The sequence below is a fragment of the Aptenodytes forsteri genome, unplaced genomic scaffold, assembly GCF_000699145.1.
Source record: "Aptenodytes forsteri isolate BGI_AS27 unplaced genomic scaffold, ASM69914v1 Scaffold8, whole genome shotgun sequence".
Lineage (NCBI taxonomy): Eukaryota > Metazoa > Chordata > Aves > Sphenisciformes > Spheniscidae > Aptenodytes > Aptenodytes forsteri.
Genome location: NW_008796218.1, coordinates 5,474,128 through 5,497,044, shown reverse-complemented (window position 1 = coordinate 5,497,044; position 22,917 = coordinate 5,474,128). Strand labels below are relative to the sequence as shown.

General features: G+C 39.4%; 1 protein-coding gene across 1 annotated transcript in view; it reads right to left on the bottom strand.

Moving 5' to 3' along the window:
* Positions 1-1,761: 1,761 nt before the first annotated feature.
* The window catches only part of TUB (tubby bipartite transcription factor), a 161,720-nt gene continuing 140,564 nt past the window's right edge, over positions 1,762-22,917 (bottom strand). Inside the window, exons 5-12 of the mRNA XM_009288794.1 lie at positions 16,943-17,110; positions 12,033-12,154; positions 10,950-11,141; positions 10,269-10,381; positions 9,079-9,193; positions 3,839-3,937; positions 3,288-3,459; positions 1,762-1,895 (exon numbers count right to left, since the gene is read on the bottom strand). Of these exons, the coding sequence (XP_009287069.1) occupies positions 1,762-1,895; positions 3,288-3,459; positions 3,839-3,937; positions 9,079-9,193; positions 10,269-10,381; positions 10,950-11,141; positions 12,033-12,154; positions 16,943-17,110 (1,115 nt within the window). The remainder of the gene's footprint in view (positions 1,896-3,287; positions 3,460-3,838; positions 3,938-9,078; positions 9,194-10,268; positions 10,382-10,949; positions 11,142-12,032; positions 12,155-16,942; positions 17,111-22,917) is intronic.

Here is a 22,917-nt window from a genome sequence, read left to right as displayed (position 1 = left end):
AGAAAAAATGCTGGCAATTACTTATTTTCATCTCTTATCTGAAATTTCCTTGTCTGCATACTGGGAAGGAGACCTGAAAGCAAATATGAAGAAGAGAGCATATTTCTTTTATTAGTTGAAATTATACAGTCCAAATGGCAGAACCTCTCCTTATGGCCTGTCCCCTATAGTCAAAAAGGGACTGACAGCTATGAGACAAGCAGATTTGATCTCATTTTCTCATTACATAATCTTTGGTTGTGCGAGAGTCTATGAAGAGTAAAAAAGAGGATCTGAATACACACAGTATAAAACGCAACTACTTCTTCACTCACATTTCAATACCCTTCTGGTGAACTACATATAAATTCTATTACTTTGGGTGCCGTTTAGGATAACATTGTACAGAACAATGGCAGACAGACTCCTTATTTTTAAAGGTGTTTTACAGTGTGCTTTCAGTTGCAGCTCTTGGCTTTCGAGATGTTCAGAAGGGAAGAGAAGAGAATGGCTTGTTCTTTGCTTGTGTTTTGGAATGGTATTTCTTTATATATTCCAGATAAATCAGAAAAAAAGAAACAAAAAAGCCACACTATTTTAAGCTATTCTGTGTCCTGCCAGTGTCTCATTTGTATACAGCATACACTAGATTTGCCTAGAAGGATTTAGCTCAGTAGCTGGCACGTTTACATTAGAGAACAACATACACAGTTTCAATCGATTTCAAGCATTCTTACAATGGGAAATAAATATGAAAAGTGGTTGTTGCTGAAAGTTCAAAAAATGCAATCAACACATTGTAAAATCGCAAAAGGCCAGACAAATTTAATAAAATATTTCCATTTACCTTCCTCAGCTTTACACAGCCTGTTCAAAATAATAAGGTTCTCTATAGAGAGCCTTTATCCAACTGTTTATATCACTTCATACAAAATACGTGTTTGAATTACCACAGCAATACAAGGATATAAATTCCCAACACGCGACATGCCAAATTCAACGTAAGTTATGTTTTCTTGGCATCTAGACGTTTTCCTTTTCTGTACTCCAAATACATTTCCATTTGAAACAAATTAAAAAGCATGTAGATGTTAAAACATAATGACAGCTTAGAATTCAAGTGACTTGTGCAACATTATTTTGTGCTTTCTACTTCTCCGTTTCCTCCTACTGCAATTAAAATTCATCATGCCCTTCTACATATACAATAGCAATGCATCAAGTTCAGTCCAGTAGAGGTTTTTCAGCCCTCAGACTTGGCTTTATACTACACGAGATCCTTGCAAATTCAAAAAAGTGCATCTTTTTTGTGATCTTTCTTTTACGTTGGATGATGTGAAGCTCTGATTAGCTGATGTAGAAATGCAACCTTGAGGTATGATTGCAGCCTCAGAATAATTCTTATATGTAAAAAGAAATTTTTCGAGCGTGCACGCCCTTTCTGGATTTAAAAAAGACACCGTTATAATGGTGCTACTAGAGCCACGGTACAGTACATCATGGCACATCTCCATAACATAATCAAGGACATGAGATAGAACTTCTATTTACACAAACTTGATGCCACTTCCAGAAAAATATGACAGAAAAAAAAGGAAAATATTATTTCCTGAATGTCCTGAATTTTTTAGAAGATTCCTTTTACTTTCTCTTCAGCAATAGAGTGGTCCTCCACAACGGCATTTTCCCCGACCTGTTTAGTATGGACCAGCAGGACACCAGCAGGAATTGGGAATCATATGGCAAACTGCTTCCTTTGAGAGGATGCTCACCCATGCCCCTTTACTCACAAGCCAGCTTGCTGTCAAAACTTGAAAGGGCAATAGCAAAGGCTTGTAGTGCGCACATTGGGTAGTTGTAGTCCATGGTGAACACATCCTCAGCCACGCGGCCAAACTGCATCACTATGTAGTCAGCTGCAAGAAAGGTCATAAAAAGTGACAAAGCATTATTTTTGTTTGCAGCCCTTACTAAATAAGTATGCATTCAACATCATCCTCTGGCCCAGCTCAATAAAATACAAACAAAACATGCTCACTCATCAAACTTTGCAACACTTCTTCATGCAAGTGGGCGTGCTGATATCAGAGGGAGAAGCAAGGATAGCTTGAGTGAGAAACAGTTGAGTGATAAAGGATTGCAAGACTTGTTACTGTCTTCAAAAAAATTACACAGATAAAAAGTGTTTTTTTCAAACACAGAGAGAAAATTGCTTCTCTATAAAATGCTCAAGCCTTTTATATAGAGTTAGTGCTGAGTTTCACATGTACCAAGAACCAATTAATCCTATTCCTACTTAACTTCAGGCAAGTGGACAAGCAAGGATAATGGGGGAAGAGAAGGCATGATTGTGATCTAGACCTAATCATGTCTCTCTGTTATATCATATTCAGAAATTCTTCCTCAACTTTTTTTCCCTTTTGTACTCTGTCAGCAAGAGGAAAACTCGCCTCATTCACAGTTTGAATGTTTCATTGTAGAAGCAGATGTAATTGTTTCACCTTATAAAATGCAGCAAAAGCATACACCAATGTTTCAAACTCAGTGTTGCTCTCAGAGACTGGCAGAGCGACTTTCACCAGTTTCCAATATTCCCCCGCAGTCTAAGCATGGCACTGGTATAGCCCAATGTGCTCCAGCACCTAGTGACTATGGCTGCCTAAAGTGAGTGTAAAGTGCGGCAGTATCACTCCACTCGAGCACTTGTCTTTATCCCTGCTCCAACAACTGTACTTAAGCCCGAGAAAAAAGGGGGCTGTACACTGCTGGCAGAAAGCAGCACATCAGTAAGGTCCTAGTGATGTGTGAAAGGCAATCCTGACATTTTCAGGGTGTTCTGTAGGGCTAATGCTACAAAGAGTAGTAATGGCAACGTGGACGTGCAGTGGGACCGGTCTGACTGCCACCATCTCCAGCTGGGCAGTATATGGGGACCAGCGTGAACAAAAAAAAACAAGAAAGGATTGTGTGATACAAGTGCTTGAGTGGAGTGATACTGCCCCACAGTCCTGCTGACTGGAAGTACCACAGCTCTGAGAGCAGAAACAACTCTAAACTGTTGCTCAGTTCATAAGCCGGGCAGCCAAGGGAGAAAACTAAGATAGCACATAGCAGAATCACCCATCTCAAGCATGAGCATTTAAACACCCAACTTGCATCAATGTCATAGCCACATGGCAGAGCAGCATTAAGTTGGACCCACATAACTAAATTACACTCACTCAGGTAACAACAGTAAGGGCAGAATCACTGTCAGACTGTGTGTGCAGTACTGTTTCTACACATTACAGACAGAGAGCTATACTTACGATCATTATCATGAATAATTTGGAAGTTTTTCACTGAGGCCTGTGTGACTCGACCATGGAAATTTAAAACATAGGACTGGGTGTCATCATTCCAGACTGGTGTTTTGTTATGCAGCTCAATGACACTCTCTGTGTTTTTGTTCTGCCATCTTGCAAGAAGTGTTTCATGTTCCTGCACACACCATAGATACACACTTCAGTTTAACACTCTCACAAGACAAAAAATACCATTCATAAATCCTAGCCCAAAGACTAAACTGTCACCCTCAATCCTCAAAACAGTATCATCAAATGAAACTGAGTATCTTATTGCGAATGTGCATTTGAGTCCTTTCCACAGCTTGGAAAAGGTTAGTTGTATCTTTTGTTATCAAAATGCATCATTATTTGTAGTGCTTTTGTGAGTCACAGAACTAGTCACACATCCCATTGTTCTGCAATTGTTCAAATACTGTTTCTTTTAACCTCTAAACCTTCAGAAATGCAAAAAACCAACTCTAACTGAAAAAGAATTCAAGTAATCTTTATCGTTGACTGATGGTATGACTTACATTTCGTGGTCTGATGGAAACTCTTTCGTGGTCCATATTCATTCCTGGTATGATCACACTCATTTTACGAGGTCCTTTAAACCCCAAGACATTTGTTTCCTAAAAATGTTTAGAAAAGAGTTCATCATGTTCTGTATTTTTAAAGTTAACTTCTTCAACAGAGAGACACAGTGGCAGCCCAGGGAACTTATTTGTTAGTCAACTCAAAAAACATCTTGAAACTCCAACCTTCACTGGCACTGCCAAACATTCTAGCTTTGTCTTAGAAGCTCCGACAACAGGAAAAATGGAAATAGAGAGGTTTCCAAAACCACTCCTAGCACTGGCTGCCAGCAACCTTAATGCAATTTTAAAAAAGAATCCCTTTGTTAAGAAACTAACCAGATTGCTTGGCTACTGCTAGATCCCAAAATAAAGTAGTTGTAATTTAAAAATCATACAATGCAGTCACACATTTTGATGAGAGACAAAATTAAATATATGGGACCAACTCCATTTATTCCAGAGCCAGCACAAAAGCAAACGAGAAGAAGCTGCCAGTAAGAGCATCTGTTAGCAGTGCTGTGGTTTTCAAAGTCTTCAGATATGTTATGCTTAGAGATGAGCATGGTAAAAAACAAACACATTAGCATGAATGCAAATTTTTGAGCTATGAAGGCAGAGAAAGTAAAGAAATAACATGGGCAGCAAAACCAAATCCATTGAAAATACAAGTTCTTCCATTAAACATGATTTGATGCCTTTCTGACCAGCTTTTCACAAAAGGGTTCCAGTATTGCACTATCGTCTCAAAACACAACCTCTAAAATCTAAATAGGCCTAAAGTCTTATTTTTATCTGAGGCTTTCTTTTTCCCACAGAAGAAACTGGGGCCAAATATTTCAGTAAGTCGTCATCTACTTTTGAAAAAGTAAAGGGCGATATTTTCCAACTCACTCAGTAAAACCTGATTGCCCATTTTAGCATTAACTCCAGTAAATGAAACAGTGACACCTCCAAAAGTCCATCTCCTCATGTTTTGTGCTACTTTTATTTTTTTTCGGTCACATGCATTTTTCCCCCTCTACCTTTTTCAAGTGAAGGTCTGTGGACACACACTAAGGAATCTCAGAAAGGAAATTCTCATTGGACTATTGCCAACAATGTACCACAAGGTGCCAAGAACTGGACACCCCCAGGCTCCAGCTGGTGTGGCTCTACCACTGGGATGTACAGAATGACATATTCAGATGTCTCTGCTTTTATATATTTAATTAAAGTGTCCTGATTTTAAGGAACGCTAAACTTTTTAAAACATCTCTACTTTTACAAGCAAAAATCCACACATCTCAACTCACTGGAAACATCTGAAAATACCCGCCTAAAATTTACTTGTGCAGAAGTTTTGTCATCCATCAGACCTTTGAAATAACTTTGGTTGTTTCAGCAAACCAACTGGAGATTTTACACAACTCATTGAAGATTTTCATGCATGCAAGAAAAATTCCACTGAGTTATTTTACTGAATACTCTTGAAGCAATCCAAGTATATTCCTATATCTTCATAACTATATACATTAATGGGAAGATTCTACCTCTTTTCTGAATCACTTACGTCATGGCCTTTGGCAGAGTAAACCAATGTTATCAGTTCAGTTGGAAGTGTATACTTGGTTTTGCATCATGGCGAGACTCAAACTAAAATGACTGCCAGCAGATTTTATAAGCAGGAGAGACTCAGCACAGCAGAGGACAATTTCTAAGAAAAGATTCATGCTTATTTTCCAGTAACTACTGACAATTTTGTTCTTCTCTGCAATGCCTTACAAGCTCTTCTCATCAAGCTGCAGTTCTGCTACATACAATTAATTTAGATGCCGACTGCTTGAAGACATTGTTCAAGGTAAAATTAAATAATAGCGCTGAACCACTTCCCTCCCAACAAACAGTATTATCACTCTGAAAAAACAGGACTATATCTGGATTTACTCAGAAACACTGAAATCAATGCTTCTGCCAAATGATAAGGGAACAGTTTCTAGTTGCGCATTACATCAGTCACCAATTATATCAAACGTTTTATTGGCAAATACTACCCTTTTGCTAAAATCAAGGTACAGAATTGAAATTCTACAAACATGGACTATATGAGGAAAACAGTAGGGACAAAAAGAGGAGCTTTAATTAAAAGCAGACCTTTCCAATCTACCTGCATCCAAATAAAATTAATTCCCCTTATCTCCTGTCTCATTCCCCGTTTCTCTTATTTCCCTCCTCCACTATTTTGTGTGTGTAAGTTCAAGACTGCAAATGGCATTATTAGGGGAACATAGGCCAAAGTCTGATTTCACACCATTTTAATGCCACTGACAGTCTTCGTTTACATAGGAACTCAAAATAAGAGCTGTTAGCTGGCAGAGCCCTATTGACTCAACGAGCACACCAATTATTTAAATCAGCTAAGGACTTGGCCCAGTATTGCTTTGAAGCTGCACTCCCTGCCTTAGGCCAAGCTGTTCTGTGAGTGTGTGTCACAATAAACTGGACTGAAAGAACACAGCCCCTCTCCCCAGGGTTGCTTTTAAAATCTTACACACTTTCATAAAATCACGTAAGCATTTCACTATGGTTGCAATAGCTACCATGATAAAAGCTGCAAGGCGTATATCCCAACAGCTCCCAGGAGAGTCACGATTTAATTACCCCAATTTTCCTTCAGCCATTTCCCTTTCTGGACTTGATTCACACAGCTGTGCCCTGTCCTTAATATATTCTGTAGAAACTATCGTTCCATAAAAAGCCCAAACTACAGAACCCACTACATTGGAGCACAATGCAAGCGATTGAGGCCTGAGTAGAAATACATAGTTTTATTGCTTTCCTGAAACCTGAGTCACACCTCAGAATATCAGCTGAGCTCCCTGCTTGCAGAATCTGACACAAACTGAACTGTGAGATACTATGGACATAAAGGAATCCAGCACAGAAAATCCTGGTACAAATGGTACAGTTACACCTCCCTGCTTCTTGATAAATTTTGCCAAGCGATTCTGAAATCAGCCATTAGGTGCTGCTGCAGGTTTATTAATATGCTAGCCTGCCATCAGCGGGGAGAGTAAAAATGGTTAACAGCACCTGATAAAACTCGGTCCTTGCACTAACTTTATTCCTGCTGCTTGAAACATGCCCTAAGGTGAGCTCCACAATGAGAGTTCTCAGCACGTTTATCCCACAGTTAACAATAGATGCATCACCACCTTCTGCCTGTATAAACTAGACTTGCTGAGATGATTCAGCAGGTCAGGCTCAGTAAGTTGATGGAAGCAGGTACAGCTTGCTCTCCAGATGCATACTTGATCGGATGAGCTGAGAAACAGTGAGAGGCATAGTGGTGCTTTCAAAGTGTTATTTATTATAGTTTTTGCTGCAGGAAAAATCTCAAGGCAGGAATTAAAAGGGTGTTTCAGGAGTGCTCTTTCTGGCATTCTTTGCTGTGGTTCTGCTGCAGCCAGGAACACTAATCTTACTTCAGCAAACCTGGCTAGTTATGAAATATCATTCTGATTTCCTTTTGTCCTCTGGCCACAGCACACCTGCAAGCCTGCTGCCTTTCTCCACAAGTATAAAGATATCAATGGAACAAGTCATTTTCTTATACAAATGTACAAGTTTTAAACTGCTGATCTCAAAACAGACATATAAAAGCAGCTTATCTTAGCCACATTCTCCAAACAGCGGCCATGGTTCTGTTCTTTCCAACACTCACACTTCTAATTACCTCTGCTGACTGCAACTGAGTTTTTTATTTGGCAATGTTAATGTTTCAAATGTCATTGCTGTTGACTTATACAAGCAATGCCTAATTTTTTTAATACATAACTTTTTTTAAAACAGTTTTTTGTTTTCTCCTTGTATTTCTACTTTGCACCAGAAGACTAGTTGCCTGGCTCCAGGGAATGCCCTCCTCCATAAACCAGTAAAATTACCTTTATTAAACATGTAAGTTCTCCTAGGTTCCTACTGAAACGTCAGTCAAACTGTAAACTGACATCAAATCCTGGACTCTCTTGTTAAATCCTGTTAACTGGATTTTCTGACATTCTCAGAGAGTTTCAAATCCAACAGGAATGGAGGGATATGTGTGTGTTTGTCTGTCTGCAACTGTAGGCCATGTGCCTGAATAACAGCACATGCGAACAAAACCACTATTTATACTATATTCACAGAAAAACTGCATCCTAAGCAGCAGGGAAAGAACACGTTAGCAGCTAATACTGCCACCCCTCAATGCTCTCAGCACTTTGTGTGGAAGGGATGGCTCTCTGCTTTCTTTTTCATGTGCCAAAAGCTTCCAGACACATTGCTCCCTGCAACCTAGAGCTGACCTTTCCAGGAACGCATTCTGTGCATACTCAGGGTATATGCTGGGATGGCTGGACCTCGGTCTGACATAGCTCCGGGCATCCTTGATTAAAGCTGGGCAGGAACTTTTCAGAAAAGTGGTTCTTGGGTATTTTTGTCAGAAGTTGTTGATTTGTGAAAACAGAAAACCTTCTGTAGCAGTGTATGTACCAATTTTGACTGGAAGAGTTTCTTGGGCCCAGAGACTTCTGGACAGAAAGAATACTCTCACCAAAACAGCTAGTCATCCAGTAATCATGAAACAACAACACCTGTGCTTCAAGTCTTGATTGTCTGCATTGCCCCTGACAACTGCTATTTACTGTCTTGTAAGAAGCTGGTTTCTCTCATTCAATTAAATTTTGGATTTTGTTTGGGGTTTGTTCATTTTTTTTCCTGGTAAAAAGGAGTTTTAGAGTTTTTGTCCCAGTCTCTCAGCCACTGCTGCAGACCTAGCTGTCCAGTTACCTGTGTTTTGGATCAGAGAGGCCTCCTCCAAAATGCCATTACAAATGATCATACTTTAGTGCAGTAATTCCATGTTCACAAGTCTTTCCAGTTCAGGAGGCTTCCTCAGATGGTGCCTGCAGGCTGTGAAGCATCCTACCTCTTCCAGAGGGTTATGTAAAAGCTCCAACACCTTCTGACCAAAAGTGAGAGCTGGGCAACCTGGTTCTGTGCACGTTTTTCACCTCTACTTTCCACTGAATTTCCTGGTTTATCTAGTGAAGATCAACTGTTTGATTACATCAAAGTATGAATGCTGATTTACATAATCATAAGTGAGAAGGAAATTCAGTGTGCTATTTCAGAAACTGAACTGCCCTTTCTTCCATATTTTGCCTGTGAGCAGTACTTACATAACAAATAGCAGCTAGCTCCTGACGCAGGATAGTCGCCTCCAGGCTTGATGTTGTTTTCATTGGATTTACTCCATTGTCATAAACTGTAAACTTAGTTCCCATAAGATTTGATCTATCAAAAAAAAAAAAGGAAAATCCAATCACCATTTGCCAGTAACGCTGCCCGAGACATCTATCCTTTACTGCATTGTAGCCCCAAAGGAAAGACGAATAGTATCAAGTACAAATAGTTAATTCTAATCCCAACTAAATGGCAAGTCCTGGATTAAAAGCCGTAACAAAAATGTAAAGGTACAGTACAGCAGAGTATACTAAAGGTCCCTTATCATTATACTGGAGATTTCTCATGACATCTTGCAAACTAGTAAATTCAAGAAAGCATTAAGGAAACAGGTGGGGTTGTTGCATGTGTTTGCTTGGTTTTTAAAATATGCTTACTCTCTACAAAACTATCTGCTTTTTTACCTGACTACTAACTCTATACAGAGACTGATTTTCATAAAGTTGTAAGTAAGATCAGTCACACCAAGGAGCACAAAATACAACTTAGAACATACTAAAAGCACATTATCCTCATTCTGTTTTTGCACTGCAATAAATAGCGCATGAAGTTCCAAGATCCACAGAGGCAAATGGCAATTAGCAGTAGTCCCTTTCCTCAGGCACAGACAATCTAAACATACATTGAGAGGCTCCACGTTAAGTATCAAACAACAGACTGATGTATGATGGGATGACAGACAGAAAAGAAACACTTGGTTCTGAAAGAATTCCACTACTTGTAAATAATGCTAATTAGGATCTTAAGAAATGGGCAAAACCAAGGAGATTTTCAGATTGTCTAACAGACAGAACTTCCATTCCAAGGTATATATATCAACAGGGGCTAGACACAATCTACTCATGCACTTCTGAAAATCCCATTAAGATAAGTTGTGCTCATACACCCTTGAGAACCTGGCCTTTGAGCATTTAAGAGTTTCAGTCCTGCTGACTTTTAATAGAATGTGAACTCGTAAGTACTTGAGATGTTTTGAAAACATGCCTTGGATACTGGTAAACTTTAAGACCATTATCACATGATGTAGTCAAGCCTCTAATTAAGAAGTCATAGTGGCTTACAGGCTTCTTAATTTGAAATGAACTTTATTTAGATAAAGAAAATTCGTAGATGTATCAGTGTTTACCTCAGTTTTCCAATAAAACTCTCTCCACCCCGAGACAGGTCAGTTGGGTCTATGGAGATGAGGTAATTAGAGGTTTTACTCTTCTTTCGTTTCCTTCCAGCTAACAGAAACACCTAAGCAGTGCAAAAAAACATATTCTAGAATGCCAAAGGGGTTAGCACACACCACTTCCTGCTTTGATATAAGGAAACCATAGGCAATTTTTCTGTCTTCCGGCATTATTAGCAAAGTAACAGAAGGTCTCCTGGGACTTAGCAAAACCAGATAAAAATCCGGAAAGGGAAAGTGACTTCTCAACCACTCAGTCCATTATTTATGGTTTAAATAATTAAATTCGATCTATTTTGTTAAATGTTTCTTTCTAAGTTGCTGTGGCTCTTCCAGTTGAATTGAAAACAGATGCTTTTCAGGCCACAGAATGCAGAGAGCCTCAACTGCTGACTGTCACGTAAAGGTGCCATGCATGGATTATTTAAGGCCAAAGATTAGACATATGAAGAAAGACAGTAGAACAAAGTGATACTATTGTTTTGCTTTTGGAAGACTGTAGGGCAGATCTCAGTGAAAGTGAAAATATATTTAAAATGTAAGATTATATTTTCTTTGTAAGACTTCTTCAGACTTTTAATAATTTTTTTATATTCAGATGCAACTGGTATGCCATTCAAGTTATTTTATGACCTTTTTACCATGCTCCCTTTCCAAGTGGAGGTAATAAGTAGGGTACATCCCTCGGTCCATTCCCTTCTTGTCTCTTGTGATTCTGCATTTGACAGTGACACCCTGTGGAGCAGGTCTTACGGCAAATTCCTCCAGGTCATCGACATCTATGAGAGGCTCATTTGTGGAAGGACTGGGGGCTGAGGCTGCTTCCTAAAACAGTAAGCAAAACTCAGGTTTCCTCATCTTTGATTTACAAGGTTATAAGTACAAAGGAATGACATTTGATAGAAGCCACACTTTAAAAAAATAAAACCAACGGACATATTGTCTTCCCCATTCTGATTCCTCAGCAGCCTTGAAGACAGCTTATCAAGCTAAGGATCTCTCCCCATCCAATCGGTCAAGCTCTTGGCTGCCAAAGGCCCAGGGAGCAGTTCTCTGTGCCGCTGATGCTCAGTGTACAAACACATCTGGCAAAGCAGAACGGGGTGGCTGCAGAGGCAGAGTGCTGTAATGTTACAAAGCAAACCCTGGCTCACACCTTCCCATCTCACCACACTTCTTTTTTCAGAAAGGCCATACCCAAGGACAGCGATGGCCTTTGATGAAAGGAAGAAATGTGGTAGGGAAAGACAGATTAACCTAGATAGAGATATCAGAGAGATGAGAAGTCAGTGCAGTATATAAAAGAGTGGGGCACTATCAACTGGTTTAGCAAGAGCTTGTGATTTAGAATATTTGAACAAGACCAAGTCTTAGTTTATGTTCAGATGTTAGCAGTGAGAACAGGGTGGGAAAATGCTCAGAAAAAGGCAATAGAAACAAAAGATCCTTCTGAGCACCTGCAAGAGGTAGAAAGGTAAATATTTACTGTTTACCTTTCTCTTCATTCAAGTTCAGACAATATTTGCTATTCTTTTCTCCAAGTTATTTTCATTGCTTGCTCCTGTGAACCCTGAGAGCTATCACAGTAAATCACCTTGGAGATACTCTAGTGCATATTAAAAACAAAACAAGAGAGCCAGGCCTATCCTGACTGCACTCTGAAATCACGCAGTACACAGCAGCCTGCATGCGCGTTCTTCGGCACTCACCCCTTACCTTATTGGATTTCTTGCTCGTGGCAGAACCAGGCCGGGTGTTACTGTTTAACTGTGAAGAACTGGAGCTGTCTTCATCTTCCTCATCTTCTTCCTCATCAAAATTCATGCTGCTGGAAATGCCTGAGGAGAAAGCAGCGCACTTATATGAAATACTAATACATTAAAGCTGTCCATACTTGCTGTAAAACATCACTTATTATACTGTTGCACCCTTAGGCTCACAGGTGAGAGAGGGTGTGTGTGAGGGGGGTTCACTGTGTGAGGCAGTGTACAAATACGTGGGTGAGACAGTAGCTGCCCTGAGAAGCCAAAACGTTTCAGCAAATGAGAAAGGAAATATTACGGTTTCCATTCCACAGAAAGGATCGAGTTACCCAGTGATACAGGAGCAATATCCAGTTAGGAATTAAATTCAGATTTTCTTCATCCAATCAAGTACTTCAAACACAACACAAAATCTTAAACCTGAAATTGGAGCTGAGTGGACAACCTACCACAGCCATTTGGAAACCTTAACAATTAAAATACGAGCCCTTCTACAAGCACACTTTTAACCGTTCCTATGTGATCTGATGAAGAACAGATCTTAGACTGAGAAGGAATATTCACATCAAGGAAATGTTCTCATGCATATTTAGTTCATGTAAAAAACAGTATCAGCCCAGGCCAAAGGAACTGCCTTACAGCACTTAAAAAATTGGCTTTACAAGAATTCAAAACCTCAGACATTTCAAAGGGAAACACAGCTTTGAACATCAAATAGGACTTCGCAGCAGAAAGCATCATTTGCCAGGCCTAGTTTTTCAAGGAGTATCATGCAGATGAAGCCACCCTGTATTCAGGTTCAAACTCTAAGTTGCACGTATTAGAGACTAACTACGCAATAGCATCATTTGCCAGGCCTAGTTTTTCAAGGAGTATCATGCAGATGAAGCCACCCTGTTTTCAGGTTCAAACTCTAAGTTGCACGTATTAGAGACCAACCGCAATATTTTTTCCTTAAAAAAAAAAAAAAAAAAAAGGAAAAAAGAAAAAAAAAAAAACCCAAACCAAAACCAATATTTTTTCCTTAAAAAAAAAAAAAAAAAAAAGGAAAAAAGAAAAAAAGAAAACACTTGGTCCAGAATTTCCACTATTGGTAAGTCCAATGCAGAAGGATAAATGAAACTCAAAGATTTCCAGAGTCAGGCAGCATGGGCATAATTAACTTTTTCCTTCTGTACTTACCAGGAACATGATCCAGGGCGACAAGACTGGATTGGGAGGTGGAAGAGGACCAGGATGTATTTGCATGGGGATCTGGGAAAGGAAAAAATCCATGGGCTTGATTCTGCAAACCCTTAATTGAGTGACCAAGCCTAACTTGCCAACAGGACTCCGTACAGGGCTAAAGGCTTAGAGGATGGAGCCATAATGCTGCTGCCTGAATTCTCAATTATGGACATTTTAGCTTTCTACACAATCAAATTCACTTTCTACCTGCTTATACCTGCTGTCGCCTTCTTTTTTAGTACTTTGGATAAAGTCAAAAAGCCCTGGATCACAGAGCTAAAGCTTCAGAAAACATCATCCATGCTAAACGGTTGTGCCACAAACGTTTCTGTGCACGATGTGCCCTGTATGGTAGGTTTTTGGCCTACTTTTGAATTCTAACACACACACACAAAAAACCTGATCGACACAAGTGATAAACATAGATTCTACACAAATATTCATTCAGTAACATTGAAAAAAGTATTCAGACACATTCTACCTAAATCCCTGTGCCCAGTGTGTCCTCATCATCTTCCTCGGGCTCTCTAAACTGTTCTTCCGGGACTTCCAGGGATACGCACAGAGACTTTCATGTAGCTTAGTCTTTTGGAATATGAGCTTGGTCTACAAGCAGAGACTGAACCAAACTAACGTACAGAAATACAAACATTAGAGACAGTATCAATAATGGTTTTCTTCAGTTCAAATTTTGGAATGGAATGAGGAAAAAAAGACACCAAGAAGGGCATTTAAATACTTTTTATGTTATTGCTACTTCCAATAACTTCAATGCATATCCCTTTAAAATAGCTTTTGACACCAGATGCACACTGGATAATGAAACAACACCAGAGCAGTAAAAGCAAGTGTATAACAGTAAAACAGGAGCATATGCAATGCTTGTATTCCATTCAGTTGCACCATGAATGGTCTTGTTATCCAGTTCTTCAGTTCCCCCAGCCTGGACATACACCACACAGCACAACAGCAAAATGTTTCAATAGGATCTCATTATGCAAGGGAGGCCTGAGTTCACAGGTCAACAGATATTTTCAAAGCCTGTAGAACTCACTCATTATTAATCGCACACCCATTAATCACAAGCATTATTTCTTAATAATGACAACCACGTTCTAGTCAACTATGCACGGGTAATAGAGGCAGTCCATCTCCTCAGCTGGCAGGTGTGCAATAAAGCCATACTTCACAGCACAGACATAATCAGTTTATTTCTACATCCGTGCTCACTATTTCACCACCAATATTTTGGTGGTGAAAATTCCGTGTCAGCCTTAGAAAAGTCTGCACTCATGACCTGCGGGGAAGAATGCTTCAGAGAGATCCCGTTTTGTTTTTGAACCCAGAAATCAAACCCATTCCTTCCCTAAATCTCAAAACAGTTGGAACTTCAGGTGGCAAAGAAGAACTAAGACCAAATTGCTCATTCCAAGTCTTTACAGAGACACATAGGATACTGATAAATGTGAAGACTAAATGTTAGTTATTCCGTATTAAAACTTATGGAAGCCTGGCTCTGTCCTAGTGACTCATTTGCCAAAGAGGAACTCACACATTAAGACTTCAGAAATCAAAAGGACAAATGTTTCCTGCAGGAAGAAAATGATTCTAGTATGGCAATTTCCAACAGATGGAGAAATCAAATAAAACATTTGGCATTTTCTTGCAAGTGGCATATTCTTTTCACACTCAGGTAGCCTATAACCTCTTGTCTCGTAACAGAACTTGACTCACTGGGGAAGCAGAGACATGTGCTGAGAGAGGCTTCCCTCCACAAAGTTAGTGTCAGAGAGCAGAATGGGCACAAATCAGGGCTACGCAAATCTGATGGGACTCAGGCTTTCCCATTAGGCCAGTTAGCATTTATCTCTCTGTTCTCCTTTTGCTCCTATTCCATGCAAGAGAAGGACTGATGGGAGACAGCAATTCTAAATGCTTTTCAGACCAACAGGGACATGCCAGTAAGGACATGTCACAGGCAGTGAACTGGCAGTTGGAATCCATATGAAAAACCCTAGCTCTACATAAAGTTTCCCATGAATACAGGGATACTCCAAAGTTTCTAACAACCCTCCTCTGCTGGTATCAAGTGGCAAACCATACACGCATAGTAAAAATATTTTATGGAGATGCTGCCAGTTGCAGTCTTGTCTTAATACCTTTCTTTGTGTCTCACAGAGCATAGCTCTGTTGTTAATAAAAATGAATAAACCTCAGCATTCCTATTTTAAAAAAGCGGCCTCCCCCCTGACCTGAAGCATACCAGTGGTCCACTCTTAGCAGTGTCTGTTCTGATTAGGAGTATACTCAGACTTGGTAAAAAAAGGTCATATCATATTTTTAAGAATATGAAGCAACAAAGCAAAACAAAACAAAACCAAATCAAAAATACCCCACCCACTACTTCTATTAAAAAATAAACAAAAAACTGGGGAGAATAAAAATATATCTTAACCTGGAAAAAAACATAAAAAATAGAAATGTCCCCCAGAGTAAAAATCTGAGTGCTCTGACCTAATTTGAGAAGTCTGTTGATAGTTTTTAAGTCAATCAGCTTTAGTAAGTAGTGTGCCTGATGATTAAATATTCTGAGCCATGGTCTAAGGCAACACAATCACCACACAGATCAGAACTCGTTAGTCATGCCAACATCCCTCCGATTCAAATGCCCAGGAAATACCACACTTGGAGAAAATCTGCCCATTTCAGTTGAAGTTGCTCACATCTGCAGAGTAACGTCCCAGAAAAAATGAATCTTAGTGAGAACTGCTCTGCAGACAAGAGGCGGGCATTTAGGTATGAATAGTCTATTCTAGATGAGTCAAGTTTGCACTTACATTTTGCTCTTTATACACAAAGAGTTTATTCTTAAAGCATCAGAGCACTCTTGGCTTGAGCCATCTTTGCTTCAAAAGCTGTACACTGAAGAAGAACAAGTCCAAAGCAAATGCCCTCAGAAAAAGCTTTGTGAGGATTTTAGGATTTTTTTTTTTCCCTTCCTACAGTTAATGTCTAATGAGAGATAATAACAGTGCAGGAAGGAAGGGACGGATGCATGAATGTGTACATACACAATCTATCTCCCAAATCATGCATGCCTCTAGAAAAAAAAAATATTCCAGAACATGTGAGGACTATGCATGGGAAATGCTGCAGAATACACGGTGCTGTAATTTTCACCTCTGCAAGCACGAACACACATTATGAAAACATGAACAATATTTAACTGACAATTAGTAAATTGTCAATACTAAAATTAGTATTCTAGTTTGAATGTTGCTATTCCCTACTCCTTTATTAACCCTCAAGTAAGTGATTTCCAGAGTTGTACAATATAAAAATGTGAACAGATGGATATGAGCACTAGCATCTGCCTGGTACCTTAATAGCGGCACTGCACTACAGATGGGAAAGCCACATCCCTGAGAGCCTGGAGAGTTCTTGTTCCTTGGGACAAGAGAGAACTTCATTATTGGTTTTTTTTTAAGATAATAGAATAGAGTCTAACAGGCTCTGAGGAGAAGAAACACAGAGTAACAATCTCTGCTTCGGCTAGGGCTGAGAGTGAGAATAGCAAAAGGAGTCAACGTACATAAAGCAAGCAATGGGAACATGAAGGCAGCTTTGGCTACTTACCTTTTTTCTGCATTGCTGTTCTAAGATCTTGTTTGCTTTGCTGTTGTTGGCCACTAGCCATTTTCTCTCCATCATCTTCATCATGGCTAGACTGTCCAACAGTGAGAATCTGCACTTGACTTCCTATCTTCTGAACATCATCTTGAAAAGCAGCTGGGCCATCAATCCCTGTCAGGCAACAGCAAAAGCCTTAGTTGTCTTTGTGTCAGGGAGTTATTGAAAAGAGAATTGCTCACTCACAAAAAGCATCTTTTCTAAGAATCAGAGATCAGAGGTTCACATTCAATAATATTTCTAGACTTAAACAAGACTAAACTAGCCTCCAAGGTAAGCATCTTACTTCCCACATACTGCACTAGAGAATCTCCAAGAGGTGATCAGGATTTCACTGTTGCCCTCCTCACCCCCAAAGCACACCCATCCATGCACCAGAAACACTGAAAACAAAACAGAAAAGAAATCTATTGGAGAGGACCAACAAAGAAAACAGATGCAGCTTTCATAAGGACACACAACTGGTCCAGAAACAGATAAGCCCGAGTCACAGATTATGCCACATCCCCTAATAAACAACACTGCTATTATGAAATGGTGCTTCAAAGTTTCAGAAACCTGGAAAATTCACAAGTAGATCTAGCAGTGTATACAACAGGAAGAGCAGCACGTTAAGAAGCCTAAATACACCTACTAAGTTAGTAAATTGCTATACAGTTAAAACATCAGTGTGAAACTATAAAGAGGATAATACATATTCCCTGGAACCTCCATCCTCTGAGATACTCAAATCCCGACCGGGCATGGTCCTGGACAACCTGCTCTGAGCAGGGGCATGGGACTAGACAGTCCCCAGAGGCACCTTCCAGCCTCAGCCGTGTTGTGATTCTGTGGCTTCTGATGACAGCCAGAAAGAAACTATTTACCTCCTCACGGCTGTAAATCGCCTCTGAAGACAGAACAATGAAAATTGTTCTGGGGTGGGGTGTGTTCTTATCACAAGCTAACTTCATTTTTTTCTTCAGGACAGCAAGTTAAAACATCAGATTGCAAATGTACTTCAGCTCTTAGTTAAGACTTAGTGCTGGTATATATTACTAAATTAGCTATATAGAAATGCACTTTTGCACCAATAAAAATGGTAATATTATCATGAACAGATATAGTAAATAACATAAGCCTGTATACTGTTCCTGTTCTGAAATTTTTGTTAATAAGCAAGCAACATTGTGGAGAATTAGCAAGCATTACAAAAAGCTAGTTCATTAAAAGAATACAGTGCTTCTCACACCAAACAGAGCTGAATAAACCCTGTAAGAAGGAGCTGTAGGGATTGGGATTTTTTCAGACTGTGATGTGTAGCAGAAGTCTCCAAGAATACCATTTCAACCCGCCTTGCCAGCAGCTGTCAACTTGCATTAAAAGACAACTGGATTATACATTTAGCATGCTTAACTGTACTTTGCCATACTAGCTGTCACTGCCGCTGTGATAGGAAGCATAAGTGGAAAAGAGAGTGGCCCACACCCTCAGGAACAGGAACAGCACTGGCTGTGCAACTACCTAACAAGATGCAGTCCGACACTGCGGAAGTATTAAATTCAGAGTTCAAGATCACAAGGAATTATTGACTCATCTGCATCACACAGACCCTTACCTAGCAATTTCTGCACTAACCGTGTAAATTCTGATTAACTTACAGTAAAACTAACAACAACAACTAACAACAAATAAACAATCTGTCCATCCAACCTTGAAGGACTAAATAAAGTCCACGAAAATATTTCCCTCATCTTGGTAGGATGACAATTTCAGACAGAAGCTCTGTGTGATGCAGAATGAACAGTATAATTTCCTATGTTGCAGGCATAATATGGCAGGGAACAGAACAGCATTTTTCTTAAAAGTTATCTCAGGATAGGCACTACAGCAAAGGTGCTGTGGAACAGACAGGTAGCTGCTCAGATCCACTGTGTTATTTTTAACAGCTTTAACCATATTCACCATTATCATTAAAGAGGCTGCCTAAAGTTAGGTTCTTACCTTAATAATATGAATTTCAAAAGTGTTAAGCATCCATGAATTTAACAAGATGCTCATACCTCATGCATATCTATCTAGCCCCTTATTAAGCTTTGGACGATTCAAACCTAATTTTGAGAACCCATTTCAAAAGGAACAAAACACCTTAATTATTCTTCTTCAAAGCAGACATTGATCTGCAGCAAATGAAATGCCTTCGACAGCATTAGACGTTGCACTGAGGCTGCTTTTTTCTGATGCCTGCAGAACATCTGTGCTCACATCCTGTGCTGTCAGGAACATCACGTATTATTAGGCGTTAGGACAAAGGCTACACTGGCAGGTCACACTTTTAGAGAAGAAAAATCAATTTCAGTATTCTGAAGAGTGCATCACTGGTAGAGTGTGTTATTAAGCATTATGAATGGTTCCACTGGTGACCTCATTTAAGGGAATGGAAGATGTAGCCAGACGGGGGGGGGGGGGGGAGAACCCAGACATTGATCGGCAGCAAATGAAATGCCTTCGACAGCATTAGACGTTGCACTGAGGCTGCTTTTTCTGATGCCTGCAGAACATCTGTGCTCACATCCTGTGCTGTCAGGAACTCACGTATTAATTAGGCGTTAGGACAAAGGCTACACTGGCAGGTCACACTTTTAGAGAAGAAAAATCAATTTCAGTATTCTGAAGAGTGCATCACTGGTAGAGTGTGTTATTAAGCATTATGAATGGTTCCACTGGTGACCTCATTTAAGGGAATGGAAGATGTAGCCAGACGGGGGGGGGGGGGGGAGAACCTCTGCTGCATTAGAACACTGTAGATGGTTTGTGGCAAATGCAGCATTAACTACTTAATATTTGCGTGTTTGCACACATCTTTGTAGCTATATATGCATGTGTAAAATGGTATTAAACGTGAGCGTACATACACATTTCTTTTTTCTATATCATGAGATATATCTTTGTAAGTCGTAGTTCAAAAGGCAGCTTTACCATCACCTAGTTAATGTCTGAAAACACTTCCAAGCTTGCGTAATCGTGATACTCAAGGTGGATCTCTCCCTATGTTCTCACTTTTTTTGCCTCGCTGACTCCTTTTCACCCACTTACTGGAAGGATGGTTCACTGTGCAATAAAACAAACCATTCATGTCTATAGTTACAAGCTTCCCAGTTTAAGGACAGGGTCAAAAGAGGCGAAGAAATTGAGTGGGCTGTGCCAAAAAGAAAGTCTTTATTGCTACAGTCAGCATTTTCTACAGCTTTTCCCAAAAATCAGGTAGAAAAAAAAACTGATAGAGATGTCCTTGAATACCTGCTACTAAGAAGAGGAATTTTTGAGAGGCAAATGTGAAGGAGGGCAGGGAGGAAAGAGGAAGACTGAAACAATCCCCAGAATACCAGTCCCTTCAGCAAAAGCCTTCTGGTAAACTTTGACATGGCCACGTCTCATGAAACCCAGAGGTACCAGAAATGAAAACAAAGAGATAATGAAAAAAATGCATCAGAAAATTGGCATTCACTGCCATTTCCATCCTATAAACTACTCTTTATCAATGCCTGTATTCTGTTAGCACCTAAAATCTTCTAGACAGTATTTATAGACAGTACCATGCTCTTAAAAGCTGGTAATCTAAACTACCACACAGAATGTTTTTATAACCTGAATTAATCTAAATTCTAAGAAATTCAAAATACATTAGGTGGACATACACTTAACTTTGATCTCAGGTATGGGATTTTTAGATAGGATTTTTTCTTCTTTTGCTGTAAACACAAAAAATGTTAACTATCTACACAAAAAAATTCACAAGATTCAGGTCTGGAATGAGGGGAGAGAGAAAAAGGTATGGGAAAAAATAAAGAAGAGAACTGCTACTGAAAGCCTTGGAAGAGGAATAAAGTGGCAAAATTTTGCTTCGTGTTTATGACATATGAGAAACAAATCTAAGCTTTCGTGCCTTATATGATACCACATTAGGCCTGTTTGAAACTTCAGCTTCTAAAGGATGGACCAACAACCCAAAATCCATTCAGTCTCACTGGATTTAGTAATGACAATACATTTCGAGGGTATGAAGTCGAGACCTTGTTTTATTGTTCCAATCCAGCAATTAAAGGAAGTATCTATATGGGAGGGTCACCAGCCACACATTTCTCTATCCTACATCCCCAGCAGCTTTCTGCTGAACAGTTTCCAACCATTTTGATACGTCCTACTGATAGATGCTAAAATGAATATAGATGAGTCATCTCAGTTCTACTAGATGTAGTTATGAAATTTCTGTCTGACAAACTAAGCAAGTATAGACTACATGGGATGAAGGCTATAGATCCTGAAGTATATCCCTCCTCCTTGGCTCTACAGATGTAGAGGTTGTTTTGGGGTGGTTTTTTTCCCCCACACAATAGCACTAATGGAGCGTTACAAGTGCAGTTCTGGGTATCCATTTAAGCCTCATGCATTTTTATTTCAGCTTCGCAATCTTCAAAATTATTTTGCAGGAAAGAAATACACTTCCTAACCCTATTTGCAAGTGGGAAACTAAGGGTATAGTCATGCTGAACACAAGGCTTAGATCATTCTGTTGAATAGTCCTGTCTAAACCCAGAATCTGTAACAGAATAGGTCTAAGTGGAACTTCCTCTCAAAACTGGACAGAAATTAAGCATTTCTAGACAACCCATCAGATAAACTCTCAAAGTCATCACAGTCTAATGACACGATAATACTACAGCAGAATAAGAAAATTAAAGAGGATAGGCCAGAACCGCAATTTTGATTATTTCATTACTCAAGAGATAATCAAGAAAGAATATTTAAAATTTTTAGGGGGTGGAGGGGTGGAGGGAGAAGGTCAAATGGGAGGAAAAGACTACATACTACCAAGCTATGTATGACCAGGGAAAGTTCAGAGAGGCAGCTAAAATATGTGGCCACCACTTATAGACAAGTACGAGATGAAACGTGAGGAAAGGTTTTGCTATCTGACAATAGTGCACGATGCACAATGGTAGTCCTGAAAAAATTAGTTACAGATTAAATATGTGACAAACTACCCAGCAGCAAATTACAGGCATAAGCATAGTGAGTCAGCTCTCCAAAACATTATTTAAGTATTTCACTATATACTACATGAATCCCCAGTAATTGGATCTTCAAGGAGAAGAATCTAATTGTATTTATACACATCATGTTCCTCTCTGCATGTATTTATACATGCAAACATTTTGCTGTGAAAAGATTTTCAGCAAATGTTATTTCCTCTTGGTTCTTTTACACGAACTTGTAAGTACAGGAAAGAATGATTAACTGATTATTTACAGAGAGTCTTTACTGCATCTAGGACACCATGAAAAGACAGATTTCTAAATTATTTGAAAATAACTGTTATAATAAATTAAGAATTTCTTCATAGACATTTGCAAACTAAGAAAGAAACTAAAAAGAAAAGTATCGTACATCAGAGAGAACTAATTGAGCTTAGTGACTGAACGGCAAACAAGATTACGTATCAGGAAAGGAACACAGCATAGAAAACAAGTATTTCTGTCCCTACTTTACAAATGAGGAACTGCAGGATACAAAAATTCCTGTTCTCATTTTATAAAGCATTTAAGAGACAAATTCAACATATGAAGTCAGGCATATTGCTCACAGACTAAGTTTTAAGAAATGCTTAAGCCCTTTGCAGATCAGAGCTGAAGAGTTGACCGAGGTCAGGCAGGAGGTCTCTGGAACAGAAAATTCTCAAGCCACGTTTTCTGACCTCAGTTACATACAACAAGGGTTCTACAAGTATGTCCTTCCTCTACAAACGTGCTGGCAGCAAGTGCAGGCACACTAGAAAATTTTCTCCTTTTTTTTTTTTTTTTTTTTTTTTAAATGTGCCAGAACATTCATTTTGCATATGGTAACTCCGGTTTGATCTTTCTTGGGAAGAAAGACGAATCTAC